General features: G+C 50.4%; 3 protein-coding genes and 1 pseudogene across 3 annotated transcripts; 2 read left to right on the forward strand and 2 right to left on the reverse strand.

The window, feature by feature from the left end:
• Positions 1-1,335: 1,335 nt before the first annotated feature.
• Positions 1,336-6,960, reverse strand: LOC100899325 (type I inositol 3,4-bisphosphate 4-phosphatase). Its single transcript, XM_029111252.1, is given in 17 exon segments — positions 1,336-1,468; positions 1,598-1,752; positions 1,878-2,067; positions 2,153-2,311; positions 2,414-2,686; positions 2,765-3,052; positions 3,193-3,464; positions 3,640-3,919; positions 4,041-4,364; positions 4,443-4,597; positions 4,724-4,778; positions 4,894-5,087; positions 5,204-5,432; positions 5,856-6,006; positions 6,093-6,245; positions 6,333-6,486; positions 6,817-6,960. Coding segments are annotated over 16 exon segments (3,129 nt in total). The 5' UTR covers positions 6,451-6,486; positions 6,817-6,960.
• Positions 6,961-8,289: 1,329 nt separating this feature from the next.
• LOC100906408 (uncharacterized) lies at positions 8,290-12,852 on the forward strand. The gene is made up of 5 exons (XM_029111242.1): positions 8,290-8,737; positions 11,626-11,818; positions 11,905-12,070; positions 12,167-12,346; positions 12,467-12,852. The coding sequence occupies exons 1-5, from the start codon at positions 8,439-8,441 to the stop codon at positions 12,850-12,852; spliced, it is 1,224 nt and encodes a 407-aa protein (XP_028967075.1). The 5' UTR covers positions 8,290-8,438.
• Positions 9,229-11,491, forward strand: Ahcy (adenosylhomocysteinase). The gene is made up of 3 exons (XM_003742546.1): positions 9,229-9,416; positions 9,560-9,723; positions 10,305-11,491. Exons 1-3 carry the CDS (start codon positions 9,317-9,319, stop codon positions 11,349-11,351), a joined length of 1,311 nt encoding a protein of 436 aa, XP_003742594.1. The 5' UTR covers positions 9,229-9,316; the 3' UTR covers positions 11,352-11,491.
• A 1,156-nt stretch (positions 12,853-14,008) lies between the features above and the next one.
• Positions 14,009-15,736, reverse strand: part of LOC100906553 (long-chain-fatty-acid--CoA ligase 4-like) — a 6,818-nt pseudogene continuing 5,090 nt past the window's right edge.

Here is a 15,736-nt window from a genome sequence, read left to right on the forward strand (position 1 = left end):
ATAAAGTCAGTCAAAACCTATGTCGGCTAGGCGGCCCGCCAGCCTGGCTAAATTATGCACCCCGAAGGACAACACTGCCCACCCACCTTCCCGGTGTCTAGACCAAACACAATCTAGACACGGCGTTCAGGAGTTCGCTCTCAGGATTCCGATCAGTCTGACTGAGTGAGTGAGAGCCAGACAGCGAGCTCGCTGGATAGAGGAACGGACCAACAGATCGAGAGGCAGACACGCCGCAATTCGAGGGACGAAGCCACCTGGGTGATGGCGGTGGCGATGGTTCCGATGGTGGTGGGGGGAGATTATGGGGTCTGATGGAAAAGCGGCTCGGCGGCAGCATCCACCACTACCGCCATCATACAGTACACACCCTCCAACAGGAGAAATAGAGCTATACAATGTGCGCGCACCATCGATCAAACGCAAGAATATCAGGTGCAGATCGAGCAGATGACTGCGAGGCACCCGGTGGGCTGGTCTATTTCCCAACGAGCAGCGACTAGGTGACCACATGGTAGAGCTTCACAAATGAGCGGATCACCGATCTTGATTCCCCACAATTACACGGAGTAGAACGCTTGAGCATGCAATTCCGGTCCTACATAATTCCGTCTCGCTTCGATAACAGGAAGAAAGAGACCCCTCCGAGGAAGAGCCCGCTCATCTTATTGCGCTCTAATCAAGGATAAGAGTCAACTCATTCAAACTACGACTTTATTCCCTTATATGAACCTTTTTCTTTCAACACGCTCCCTTTCGTAGACAATCCAGTCGAAGGGAGCTCGCGCGGAAAATCAACGGTGTTGAGCTGTACGAATGAGGGCACTTTCGTCAAAGCAATGAGCCACAGAACCGATAAACAACTTGCTCGATAGATTGGAGAACAACTAAAATATTGCACATCGTTTCCGGGATGACCAAGGAGGAGATCATGGGTTCCCTGCGGCGAGATTCCGAGAATATTCGACAATCCTTTCAGATGTTCCAGGGAGAGTACGCTAGGTCAAGGGTTCATGAAACTCTAGCATAGGCAAAAATCGAACTGAATCGAATCCGGAATAAACTGCAGGTGAAAGAACTCTCTGCGCTGAGAATTCTCCCCTGGAATGGAGGGATTCCCCTAAAACTATCCCTCCTCAGAACCCTTCACGTTCTCGGGAGAGATTTCGGCATTCGCCTGATCTTCCGCGGGTAGCGCTGCCTCACGGCGCTCCTTATCCCGACGCGACCCTTGGCGATCCCCGCCCGTACGTATTATACATATACATCCATATCCACGGGTCATTCGTCGGAGATAATAAGCTGACTATAGGACACTCCTCGAATAATAATATATTAAGTCTCTCCCCCACCAAAAGTTCCCACTGGAGGTCGATAAGCTTTCGGAAGGTGCATGATTTGGAGTGTGTTGATGGCATATTTGGGCGAGCCGATATTCTTGAAACAATTATGCAAACGAGAGCCCTCACTGGAATCGAAGCGAGAAAACGGTTAGGTACGCGGACACGCAGCGTGGAACAGGGAAAATCGAGTCTGATCGAGAGGCTTGTACACATCGTACTCGAGCGGGACTTGGATGCCAAGCGAATGGACTCACCTCCTCATGCAATGAAGGGCAGGAGCAACCTGTTGGGACGCCAGATTGTGATCCAATTCCAGAATAGACAACTGTTCGAGGGTCGCTGACATCCCAGTTCTGTCTTTGGCGCTCTTGCACGAAGTGAATCGCAGACCGTGCATTAGCCTGCACATCTGCCGAGCGATATAAATAATTAGAAGCGTTTCTCTGGTGGACGACAATGGATTGGCTGCCAAGAACTCCTCGTCGTCCGAGGGGTCAAAATCCGCCTCTGCGAACGGGAGAATGAACCACGAACCCGCATCGAAGTATGGAGAACATCGACATTCTTGTTCCTACGACTAGACAGCTGGACTTCCAGTAACTCGGCGAGCTGCTGGAGTTCCAGGTTTTCTTTGACTTGGCATCGCTGGAAGCGTTTCATGTACCCGATCAAGAGTTCAACTCCGCCAGTATTGAGTCGCTCCTGCAACTCGACACTCCCCAACCTGCGCGATCGAGAGGGAAGCGTAGGATTAGTCACCATGCGCTCAGATCTGAGTCCTCGAAGTTCTCAGTGTCGGGGAGTCCTACCTTTCCGCGAGGGTAGCTTGTTCATTGATCCCGACGTTGAAGAAAACCGGCGTCAAACCGAAACTCAACCGGAATTTAGACTCATCGACCGAAGTGTTGAGGAAGGCGGCGGACTCTAGTATCGAGTCGGGGACCGGGAGAATCACTCGTAAACTCACTCTGAAAAACGATCGGAGGTCATCGTTTCGCTCGCTGATGGTGGTTCCTGCCGATGAGAGAAGCGATCGCGCGGAGGATCCTCGACCTATACTCGATAAACACCTGCTGCCCTCGATCCGTGGGCTGGGACCAAGGCGAGGATTGACCGACTCGATGATGAAAGTCACGTTGCGGAGATCTTTGACCGCGACGATCATGTCTTCGATCATGCCCTTCTCGTCTCCGTAGCAGCTTAAGTAGGATACGTATGTGGCTAAAGCGGTTCCCGTCGATCCCAGAGAACGGAGGAATACTTGATCAGGGTTTTGGCACCATAGTTTCGCATGTAGAGCTACAACTGTGGCCGTCAACGAGTGTGCGAAGCAGACGTCCCGTCTGGAAGATTCCAAGTCAGGCGACATTACATATTGGCCATAGGAAGAGAGACGATTTCCGAGAGTGTCTAAAACGGACCTGTATCTGACGCTGTAGCTCTGAGAGGCGGTGTGCGACGGTTCTTTCAGAGAGAGTAAACCGTACGTGACTTTGGCGATTCGATCGAGGGTGGCCATAGCACTGCGGAGTTTCCGGATGCTCGGCCGAAGCTCCTCGGCCCAATACTCCTCTTGCGGATTCAAATTATGAACTTTGGTAGTCATGCACATCGTGGACGCTCGGATATTCAGCGATGTAATGTCCAGGGGCTCGAAATCGTCACAGAGATCCTGCACTGGCGTATGGCTACGAGGTGTCGGAGTGGACCTGAAATGTATTGCCGATCGTCTCACTGTTCGTAAAATCCCTTGGTCGGGGGTCGTGGCCTTGAACTCAGGTCTTGGAGACCTATTTTTGAGATGTTTCTTTCCTCCGACATAGAACACAGGATCTCCTTGGGCTCTGACCTGGCATTCTGCAAGTTATCGCTCCCCAACCGATCCTCGAAATCTTCGTTGTCGTCTTCTTCGTCGTCACTGACATCTCTGAGGGTGGAGAGTCCGCTGGTTGAGCAGAGCTGCCTGGGTAACGAGGCGGACTTGTTCCGATTCAGTGCGGGTGGTCCGGCATCGATCAGATTTATGGGCAGGACCTTGCGTAGCTCAGCGGTCGATCCACTGCAGCGTGCCGTATCCCATACGGCAAGAGCCTCGTCGATGAGTGATTTCTCGCAAGCGACCTGCGAGATTGAAGGGGAGAATGCGGTTGAAGGGATGTGTATGTAATGGATAAGCTGAAAGTCCTACCTTCTCTGGATCTAGAGGAGTTCAGTCTTATATTCCAGATCGAGATCAGGGCAGCGAGGAAGATCACGTAAGAAAAGTTTCCCGCTCAATAAAAGGCGCTTCACTCACCGAGAGTTTTTTTGCTTTGACATTGATCTTCTCGATGAGCGTCATCATCGTTTGCAGATTACGAAGTTGTGCATTGTAAACGAGGCTCCCGATGCAGGTCTCTATTTCTTCTCTCAATTCTTCGATCATTAAGATGCTTTGAGCCATTTGAGAAAGCCTGTCGGGACCTAATATGAAGGAATTAACAATCGAGGTGTCCATTGCGGCATTTTGTGCCTGAGCCGTGGAATGCATCGCTTTGAGTTGCTTCAGCTGCCGATGGAGTCCTCCTTGAGCGTACCTGGTCGGAAGCAGGCGAGAATCTTATTTCCGATATCTGATTGACCGCGGATGCATTTCTTCTCCACTTCCTCCTCTCCAGCCCTCATAGAAGAAATTATCATTAGTGCTCATCAACTCACTTATGAGGCAGGGCAGTAAAAGCTCCCACCGTAACAACGTCGTAGTCGCACAGATCTTTATTTTTCGATTGGCGCACCGTCATCCTCTGCAGGTGGAGATTGACCGGAACGAATTCAAATAGCCGATCACCTTTCATAGCGCTCTGTTTGAAGGCACTCCCTTTGTACTCGGCGAGGGTTTCGAAAGCTTTGTGATACGTCTCGATGAGATGCATGTGGCGCCGAACGGCCGTGGATTGCAGCGATTTCCATTCACCAACTGTAAGGCTTTCCATAGACAACACTATGTCCAGAAGGCGTTTCTCTCCATTCATCCACAAATTCCTGCGGGGGACGAGACCTTCAATTCAGAGCTTCGGTTACGTCTATCTGAAGTTTCGAGATCGAGAAAGTGGTGCTCACAGTAGAAGTTGAGGGATGACCATCGATAATCTGCTCTCAGACATTATCTCTGACACAACGAGTTGGGCTCCGAGACCAGTGTGAAATCGGTACATCGTGCTGAACATATTCTCGAAATGACCTCGTGCGAGTCTCTCTTTGAACGTCGACGATAGCTGCAAGAATCACGAGGAACCGAAATATTATATAAGTATAAGGACACATATTACGGAATAATCTGGGTAACGTTCATCGGATTAATCCAAGAGTGGTAGACTTGAGCCTCCTGATCGTGAACTCACTTGATCGCTGCGTGCCGTGATCGTGACGAATCCGACTGTTTCGTGGTCCGGAGATCTGTGAACGACAGGCATCCAATATTCAGCAACGGGCTACTCGCTCACAGATCGTACACCTCTCACTCAGATTCGCTCAAGTATTATTCCGGATCGAAAATAAATGGAGGCCGTACATCAATGGTAGACGTAGTTGATTGTCAGATGGAGTCAGAAGGGAGCGGATCGATATTGAAGCGCATCCGATGAGCACCTTGGTTTTTGTCAACTTCTCTTTGACGTCGTAGCAGCAAACTCGAATCGATGTCGTGGGCGTGGAGAATCGACCCAGCAGCTCGACGTTAAGTAGAAAAGTGGGGTTCGATGAGCACTGGAACGATCAATGGGTCATCAATTACTAGCAATAGGAGACGGCAAGTCAATCTGTCTGCTGTGAGGAACCCCATCGATACGTGCGGACGGAAAACTCGGAGCTCATGAATGTACCTCAGAAACTTCGGTGTGACCGCACTTGTCCCATATTGCTGGAGCCACACTGCCCATGATGATGAGCATCGCGTTCGGTGCTCTGCCGGAATGATCACAGCGAAGATTGTCGCAACTCAACTCCAGTAAGAGGGGAACCGATGAGAAATCTTCAGCTGAAATTCACAGACACTCGCGTTTACACACCCGGAAGGACTTTTCGACTTCATTCCTCCAACAGGACGTGAGACTTTAACTGTTATTCGGGCAGGAGCGTTATCGTGGAGAAAATCTTGGTGGCCGAGATTCGCTGACCGAGTCGGGAGACTCTCGTCCCCGATATTGGCGAGATCGAAGGCAAAAACTTGAATGAGGACGATAAAATGAAGAACGCGAATTTCTACGAGTTTTATTCCAGGGGTTCACCGATGTATAAACACTCTGCGTCAGTGACAATGGGGGAATCAAATCTTTGGTACTTAGGATTCCATTGAACTGGATCGGGGGCTCGAGACTCATCAGGAGGAGTCATATCAAGAGAGTAACATGAGCTAAGAGAAGCTCGATGATATCGTCATTTGCTCAATCACAGATTGCCACTCTTGACAATCAGTCAAAGGTGATCAAAAGTTGCTCACTTTCGTCTCCGTTCGATTGTGCCAAGTGCGGCAGCGGGGCGTCTTGCGCAAGAGCGAGCCTTGCACGAAGCTCCTCGGCGGTCCTCTTCAGATTCTCAATAGAAGCTCCAGTGAAAGCGTGCATCCAAGAGTCACGTTCTTGTTCGGTGCTGGCCCCGAAGTATATGTGGCCTTCCATGTTATGGACTGGAAAGATGCAGATTTCCCATTAGAACGGGGGATCAGGATGAGAGAGCTTGCTAATCGTTGACGGCGGTTCGGAGAGTGCTTACCGAGCGAAAAACACAACATCGACGGGGTCTTGGGTCCCATCTCAACATGACACTGCTCGAGAATAATGAGCCCTTGCGGTTCCGAACACGGGTCCCGGTTGCGTAAGAAAAACAGCAAGTTCCCCTTCAGCCGGAACCATCTTTCAGTGTAGACTGGAATTTATTTCCGAGAAGTTAATATCCCATAGGGCTCGGCTAGCATCACGTCGCGGATTCGGATTCGATACGCGTCGTACTCACCTTCGTTTTTCCGGAAGAAACCTTCTTGTTTGTCTCTGAAGAACAAAACTCCTTCCTTGTCACATTTGATGGCGGGCTGGGAGGCCACCGCCGTGAGTTCTTTCTCATTGAATCTCATCTTCGTGGCCTACGCCGGCGTCGAGCACGACTTCAACTGAACATCAAAAATCGGATCAGTTTCTCTCCTCTCAAATATACGACGCTCTAAGGTAGGCGGAGAACAGACACTGATGGAAATCCTTTTTGGAGTGTTTATGGGGGTGGAAGCCTCGAGATCCTCTCCGGTTCGTTCGTGGGCTCCGCGCGAAGAATTCCAGAATACAGAGCCCCCATCGCGGCCACAGATTTCAAGTTGTGATTTAAATCCATAATTTCCAGACATTGAATTGTGGAGAAACTCCAGAGAGGACTCCCCGCATAATTGATGGCTACCAGCCTACCTGCTCGGGGAAGAAAATTGAACATCGCTCCAGCAAAATTTTACCTTGATCTCCGCGACATTCCTCTTTCACCATTGGCCTCTTCACAGTGACTTTGGGGATTCGGTCAACGAATTCTACTGGAAAACCAGGAGAACTCTCTCTTTTCCCTAGAATCCGTCACCTGTGATGGGCACCGCACGACGAGAGAAGGGCCTTCTTTCTCACTGTTAGAGGGCTGTGTCGATATGAGAGAGCAAGTGACCGTCGGGAGGCCTTTAGGTCTCTCGATGCCGCGGGCTTTCGAAGCTCATCGTAGAGACACGACCGAAGTTTCCGAATTTCGTAATGTCAGGGTCACGCGAAGTTTTCTGCAGTGACATTCGGATCGGTATCCGGGCAATTCGTATAGATGATCGCCGCACGAATTTCCCTCCCGGGAAGCGTTACGCGTGACGCGTGACGCCCCGACAGTATGGAGGTAAATGATGACAACTATTTGATCGTGAATCGTGAAGAACTGAAGAAGCTCTAGTCCCGGCACTTGGAATTGGGCACTCTAGAAACAACACAGTCTAATTATGATGAGAAAGTTCCGGCCACACCTCGACGTGGATCGAGTTGACGGCGTATCTCCTCCCGTTTATCCTTCGAACTACCATCAACGATCGAACGAACTATCATCTGGCTCATCGATCTTTGCAATGGGTAAATAGACGCAGGGATTGTAGTAATCCTCGGTCGGTACAAGATCGTGTTGGATGATTAAAGCTGAAATGCTGTGCGGTATTCAACGCTCTGTTGAGATCGTTTGACTCAATGATTCGTCGCAGCTCGTTCCGGATTACTTCCGGATGAGACCGAATCACGGGGGCGAAAGCCCTCGTCGTATGCCTTCAAAAAGCCCGCATATGAATCCATAAGCTATGTGTGATCGATGAGGCATGATACTTCATTCGCTCCAATCGGATCCTCTCCGACAGTGAGATAATCTAAGAAGATATCAAATCCCCTCCCGTCAAGCCTCTCGAATTTCCAGAGGAAATCCAATGAGGAGCAGACCTGATGGGCATCTCTGAGCCATTGTCGCAGGTTCCTCGGCTCACAGGATGCCTAGGACGTGACCATAATATCAAATCGAAGCCGGTGGATTTCGCGTGGGGAAACCCGTTATAATATCGCTGGTCCTAATATCACTTTGTCTCATCAGTGCCGAAACAAACTACTCTACATTCGAAAAGAAAAATTGTTCCCGCTCCGACCCGCAATAGCGAAGCAAGATGGGGGCTGCTGTGCTCTTCATCGGAGTCCGTCGAAGACATCGGGAGCCTCATCGAAGCTATCCTCGAAAGATATAGAGGCCCTTCAGGATGCTGCTTGTCGGCTGCCAGCTCTGTACCAACATGGAGACGTTCCATCTCGGAGCGCGGAAGCAACTTTGACAGTCTGCCAGAAACCGCCCGATCCTACCAACGCATCAGGAAAAGATCATCGGCACCATTGTTTCGCCACCGATCGGCGAATTTTATCATGTTGTAAGGTTTAGGATCTGCATCGAATTGTCTCTATGAGCATTCCCTCAGATCTTGTGTGAGCTCGAACAAACGTGAAGCCGCCAGGAGCTACGCCTGGCTATCGCTCAAGCTTTCGAAACGAAGCTGACGTCTACCTGGGGCGATAAAGAAACATGTGTTCCGCGGCGCTGAGTGCGCGAGCATCCCTCCGTGAAATTCTGAGTCGCCGAATCGTTCCCTTGTGTTGCACGGATTATCGAGGAGCTCATTATAGAACTCGCTCAATTGTTGCCAAAGTTCGCCCGATGCGCATCAAGAATGTCAGTGAAGCACCGGTGTCAAACAGGCGCGATCGGCGCCTCAAAGTCGGAGAACGGGCTCAAAGAGACCACGAAGTGGAAGAGCCAGATGACTACTTGCTCAGCATCAATAGCAAGAGCGAATTAGGACAATACCACGCACAGGTCAAGGAGTAAGTGATACGACTTCGGTCTTCCTTTCGTGACGATTAGATCGAGGTTCTTATCATCGAGGGTTCCACATACGCCCGGCGCACAACATCTTCGGAAGTTTTTTTTGCGGGTTCCCGTACGGGGATTAGGTACGGAGTCCGCCTCGGACTCGGAACGGGTCACTCAAATGAGCGAAATCCTGTACTTCTCACGACGTTCTCTGGATAGAATCAGATGAGTTTGGTTCTCTCCGGAAGTCACTCAGATCATGCGAGGCGTTACTCGGGCTTGTTTGAGCGGGAACCTCTGAGTATTTTCCCGGGGAAATAGAATTGGAACTCTGGGGACTAGGTTTTTGTCGATTTCTGTTTTCCGCCGTCCTCATGTGCAAAGGAGACGCGCGTAGTACAAATCTATCGAAGGTCTTTTCGAATTTTTGCGGCGGGCTCCTCTCCCTCTGAAGGGGCTCCATTTTGTTGACTACAGCGCTCACGCACCATGCAAGAGCACACGTGCTGCGGCGCGCTTCTTCGCGACAGACCATAAGACGATTGATCGCGGTACGGGTCAGTCCGAGGAAGACTAGCTCAATTTTTGAAATGGCACATGCAGCTTCGAAGCCACCTTACAAAGTCGCCGATATCGACCTCGCCGATTTCGGTCGGAAGGAGATAATTTGCGCCGAAAATGAGATGCCGGGTAAGTAGTTTCCCGCTTAAACTAACCGTGCATAACGTCCCCATGACTCGAGCTCTTGCGCGCAGCCGCAGCGAGGACTCTACGATTCCTTCGCGAATATGTGCCTAAGCAGTGCTTATCTAAGAAGTCCCGTGGCTCTTTAGGTCTCATGGCGCTTCGGAAGAAATTCGGAGGATCGAAGCCATTGAAGGGAGCCAGAATCGCGGGCTGTCTCCATATGACCATCCAAACCGCTGTCCTTATCGAGACCCTCGTGGAACTCGGAGCAGAAGTTCAGTGGTCTAGCTGTAACATCTACTCTACTCAGGTACGGCATCTCAAAGACGACCTGTCGTAAATCGAATCGAATTAGCCTCGAAATGCAGGACCGGAACATCTGTGGCTTGGATTCAAGAAAAAGTGTTTCGGGGATCTTCCGTTCGCTGATTTCTTCGTTTCTTGGCGTGGGAATAGAAGTGGGGGTCCTTCCTCTTCTGAGGCGGACATCACCATCCGATAGTTTTTTCGTGGGACCAGTCGCTAATTCCTAAGCGAAATATTCCTCTCGAACCCTTCAGCGCATTATCTAAGATCCGTCTCGCTTGCGGCTGGGAATGCTCGATAAGGATCTGATAGAATTGTTCGATTGCATCTTTCGCCATCAAGGGAATCTTATCCGCTCGGCTCAGATCTCAATCCTTGTGGGGACAAAGGAAACTCGACCTTTGGAATGTATCCCAGCCGATGATGGATCGAGGAAATGCCAACGTAATCTACAGCGCGTCATCGATCGCCTGTCCCAGCGTCGCATGTTTCAGCGCCGTGAAGCCTCACCCGATACAACATAGAGACGATCTCTCAAGATATTTAATTAATATGATGACAATACAATGATGCTCTTTTTTCCAGGATCACGCTGCCGCCGCGATCGCCAAAACCGGAGTTCCGGTTTACGCATGGAAAGGAGAAACCGAAGAAGAATACGACTGGTGTATCGAGCAAACTCTGGTGTTCAAGGATGGCAAGCCCCTCAATATGATCCTCGACGACGGTGGAGATCTCACCAACATGGTCCACGACAAATTCCCTCAGTACCTCGAGGGAATCCGAGGGCTGTCCGAGGAAACGACCACCGGAGTCCACAACCTCTACAAGCGACTGAAGAAAGGAACTCTGAAGATCCCCTCGATAAACGTAAACGATTCGGTGACGAAGAGCAAGTTCGATAACATGTACGGTGTCAGAGAGTCGCTCGCTGACGGACTCAAACGAGCGACCGACGTCATGTTGGCCGGGAAGACAGCGTTCCTGGCTGGGTTCGGTGACGTCGGGAAAGGATGCGCTCAATCGCTCGGAGGTTTTGGATCCCGAGTCATCGTAAGCGAGATCGATCCGATAAACGCGCTCCAAGCCGCTATGGACGGATACGAAGTCACTACCCTGGAAGATGTAGTTTCGAAATGCAGCATCTTCGTCACGGCCACCGGGTGCAGAGATATCATTCGAGGAGAGCATTTCGAGAAGATGCCCGACGACTCCATCGTCTGCAACATCGGTCACTTCGATCTCGAAATTGACGTGACTTGGCTCGACAAGAACGCCGTGGAAAAGGTTGAGATCAAGCCTCAAGTTGATCGATACACGCTCAAGAATGGCAAACACATCATTCTCCTGGCAAGCGGTCGTCTCGTGAATCTCGGTTGCGCCACGGGACATCCCAGTTTCGTGATGTCTACGTCTTTCGCCAACCAAGTGCTCGCTCAGATCGAACTCTGGACGAAGCCAGAAGACTACAAGATCGGCGTTTATGTTCTTCCGAAGCATCTCGATGAGGAGGTGGCCCGACTCCATCTCGACAAGCTCGGGGTGAAGTTGACCACGTTGCTTCCCCATCAAGCGGAATACATCGATGTTCCGGTCGGCGGTCCATTCAAGCCTGAGATTTATCGTTATTGATGACTTGAATGAGAGGAAAAATTCCACTGACGATCAACTACCGATAGGTTCACAGTTTCAGGGAAGACACTCCTTTCAAGCTCTTGTCGAGCTTGATGGTGACTGTAAATGCCTTGAATAAAGCTCTCACCTTTCACAGACGTGTTTTTATATCTCTCACCTCAGGACCCATCTGAAGAGGTTCAGTCGTTTCGAATTCGTTAAGCAAAGCGGTCCGTGAAAAAATGCCCGGAAGCTTCAACTCGACCCCCGATGATATATTTGTTCATTCCAGACAGTTTGATGAACGCGCCAAGCGTTTGAAAAACGCGATTCTAAGGAAAGAATTAACACCGCCACCTTTGGAGAGCAATCTTCTGCATTGGGCGGCCAGGCAACAGATCAGGTACCTGCACGAGAAAAATCCACAGGACTGGCCGCCGGAGAGGATCGCCGAAGAGTTCCCCATAAGTGTAAACGGAGCTAAGGTAATGCCCGAGCTGAGAAGGTCAACGTGATGAGATCTCGTCGATATCTCCATCATATTTAACTGTTCATGTGGAATCTTCTGCAGCGCCTCCTGCGCAGTAAAAGGCGCATCAAGCCAGAGAGCATCGAAGCGCACGACAGAGAGGTGGATGCAAAATGGAAGCTCTTGAAGAAAATTCGGTTCTCGAAAAGGGTACCAGAAGAGGGACCTGTCACACTTCACGCGAAAACGATTGAGCTGTACCTCACAGGTGATTTATTCGCATCGGATGATTTTTGTTCGAGGCTCAAGCCTCCGAGACATTCGCTGTGCTTTACGGCCGATCAATGTTTTGGCTGATTTCCAGGCCAGCTACAAAGTGAAAATCTTAAAGCGGGCAACCCGAGTTTCCCGCCAGCGCCGGCTGATAAGGATATTGCCTTCCCGTTCGCCGTCGGGAAAGAAGGCTCGTTTTTCAAGATCTTCCAGGAGTATAAGACCTTGTCGAAGGGAAACCAATCGAATGATCAGGACGAAATAAGCACAGGTGGTGAGATAAAGCATTCTTACTCAGGCACGTGGCGAATGCCCAGGGGCGGGCTGCTCCGATCCGCGGATCTGTGAACTCGGCTCTAAGCTAGATCGGAACGCATCTTGTTCTTTTCAGTCGAATCGGCTGGACAGGAGGAGAAGCCAGCGTTCCAAGACGAGATCGGAGATGACCCCGAAGCAGCGACTCATCTCGATTTACCGTATCGTTTGAGGGCCCGATTGGAGAGATCTTTCCGGAATGAGTCGATGAATCTCGAGGATTTCAAGAGTAAGCTGAATCTGAAGGAGCAAGTGCGGCTTGGAGCAACGGGACAGCCCGAAGAAGTCCCAACGAGGAAGAAAGATTTCCGTTTCTCGTCGAAACCTCATGTGAGAATCGAGAAGTTCGTCGAGCCCCCCAAGAGAAAGAAACAACCCCTGGAAACTGCGGAATCCCCACCGGAAAGTGACGCGCCACGGTCTTCTGACGGCGAAACTCTTTTCCGAATTCCGAAGTATTGATATCTCGTGGACTTCCTCTAACTGTTCTTGCTTGCCGGATGGTGTTGCACGTGCGGGATATAATCGATACGTTGTAGACGTTTGTAAATCGACGGTTTCCTCGTGTCAGAATAAAATGTTTTGTCGGGATCGATGGCCTTATTTCCGGTGACCGTTAGACGCAACGGGAAACGGGAGGATCATACCTCATCTCAGCTTCCTTGCTCTTGACACGGCTCCGAATTGCTATAGCACCGTTCATGGAACTTTCTGTGTTCATGACCCTCGGAGTTGGTGGAATGTTCAGTCATCTCCTAGACCGTGACCGTCGAAAGGAATAATTATTACTGTAGACTGGGATGTGGTCCCAGAAATACATAGAAGGAGGGAGGAGCAATGAAGCTATTGCTCGTCCCCTGCCACTCCCGCAGAAATCGTCTCAAGGCTATAATTTTCGAAACCACGCGACCGAAATCCTTTCGCGATTCGGTCTCATGCTGGGTCCTCCGAAAGACTAGACGCAACTTTCTGAAACAACTCCTTAATTGACTCAGTTTTATTCATGTCCTTCATTTGACTCTAAGATAATTTACTTCCTTCCCGCATATATATGTACATGATTCGACCGTAATTGCTTCAGTTTTCGTCTCTCATTAAACCAGCCGAACACTCGCCAACGTTCACGGTAACTGACCGGTAGAAAAAAATCGAGAGTTTTAGATAGCGGAACAACCGTATCCTGAGATACATCGATCTACCCCTCAGTGAGCGAAAGGTTTTCGCATCGCACTCGTCCCACAGGACCGAATGCGCTACGGGTGGAAATCAGCGGAATATAATATCAACGATCCAATCATCACCTATGATCAATTAAAAACGTTGAACACTATCTGTTGGTTGACGGCGTCCCGAATTTTATCGACACATTCGAATTGGAGTCGGATTCGGACGGAGGGTCTTCAATAATAATTATTCGAATCAATATGCCGTCTCCGAATCCGGCTGCATTGAAAATATTAAACTCCTCAGTCAGAATGCTCTATATGTACAGCTCACTCTAACGGAATGTCTCATCATGTATTAGATCATCATCATTGATTCCGAGCATCGGAACGGAGCTGGTCGCTCGCACAGATGTAGTGAACGATGAGCTTGCATTGGATATTCGTTGCATGAGTTTTTTTTATTCCGTTCTCCGATACGCCTACCGGGCTTGGTGAAGATGCGCCGATCTTGATGTTGAGCATCGTTCCTCCCATTCCGAGTTGGTCTATTCCCCTCATGCGACTGATTCTTGTTCTGCGCGAAGTCAGTCAAGGACCTTCACGGACAGGTCAAGGGCTGCGAAGGAGAGCACGACCCCATGTTGTTCGCGACACGGAGCCACCTTCGGCGAATCTTCTGGCGGCTCCTTTGCTTTTTCGCCTGCGTCCCGCGTGCTCGACTTTTGGTGGCGTACGTCGATCTTCCCTTTCCTGTCGTATTTATTTTCGCTATTCGTTTTTTCTCTATACAGAACACTCCTCTTCGATTTCCCTCTGGACCTCTTTCTTTTCCCCAATCTCTCGTCACGCTACCAGCGCGTCACAATTGCGTCCGAACTATCCCGCGTTCTTGAGGTTCAAACCCTCGCAGAGAAGGGACCCGATCCCTGAATCTTCCAGTTCCATTCGTTTTCCGCTCCGACCAGCGGCCTGCATCTGTGTCATAATGCGAATGGGAATACGAATGAATATTTGCAAGTTCGCATGCAGCAGGTAGAAATCCGATTCCTAATGCGTTGCAGCCGGTGAGAGAAGATGCGTCGTCAGCAGCAGCGATACTTGCGGTGGTTGTAGAACTCGGCTGATGATGCCGAGGCGTGGTGTCGACTTGGAAGTATCGAGGATAAAAAAACCATAGTAAATGTAGTACTGATAAAAGTGATTTCTGAGGAAGTGATGATCGCCACAACGCGGTCATCCATCTGCTCGCAGGTTCTTCACGACGCGACGTGAGAGTCTTCTAAGTAGAAGTACGGGAATGAACACAAATACTATCTGATTCCTCGGTTGATTGCGTGGCATCTTCTCTGCTCGCTCGCCTGCTTGCTTGTCTGCTTGCTCGCTCGCTTGCCTGCTCGGTTCGTTCGTTCCTTGCGCCTTCGTTCCTCTCTTTCCCTCTTTCTGCCTCAATCTCTACCTGTGTGTTGCTGGCTACCGAGAGATAGCACTCGATGATACAATAGTCGGGCTAGGGCTCGCTAGTACATCTAAGTGGACTTTGAGTTGGCGTGCCTCTTGGAGTAGAGCGAGTCGATGGCCTCCTGGTAGAAGTCCTGGATTTGCTTCCGTCGGATCTTGAACGCCGCGGTCACAAGCCCGTTCTGGGGCAACCAGTCTTCAAAGCAGAGCTTTACTTTGGTGGGGATTTCCATTTTGTGCAGCTGGGCCTCTCTTCCGTGTTCCGTGATCATTTTCGTGGCCTCACGAACGATTTCGGGATTTCCGCATAGTGCCTCGAAGTTCTCAGGATCATGACCGAGCTGTTCCGCGAGCTGCTGCAGGGCTTTTCGATTTGGGGCGACCAGCGCCACGACGTACGTATGGAACGAAGAGGCATACACGCAGATGTTGTCAACGATCGGGCACGTTTTCAATTCGGTCTCGATCTTTCCCAGGGAAATGTACTCTCCGTATTGGAGCTTTACGAGGTCCTTCTTACGATCGATGATCTTGATCGTTCCGTCGGAGCACATTTCTCCGATGTCGCCGGTGTAGAACCACCGGATGTTGTTTTCGACGCGGAAGAACTCGCGGGTGAGGGCATCGTTCTTGTAGTAGCCCTTGGCGACGGTGTCTCCTCCGACGACGATCTCCCCACGGGGCGGGTTATCGTTGGCGTGGTAGCCGGCCTCGTCCCAATC

The sequence above is a fragment of the Galendromus occidentalis genome, unplaced genomic scaffold, assembly GCF_000255335.2.
Source record: "Galendromus occidentalis unplaced genomic scaffold, Mocc_1.1 scf7180000077427, whole genome shotgun sequence".
Lineage (NCBI taxonomy): Eukaryota > Metazoa > Arthropoda > Arachnida > Mesostigmata > Phytoseiidae > Galendromus > Galendromus occidentalis.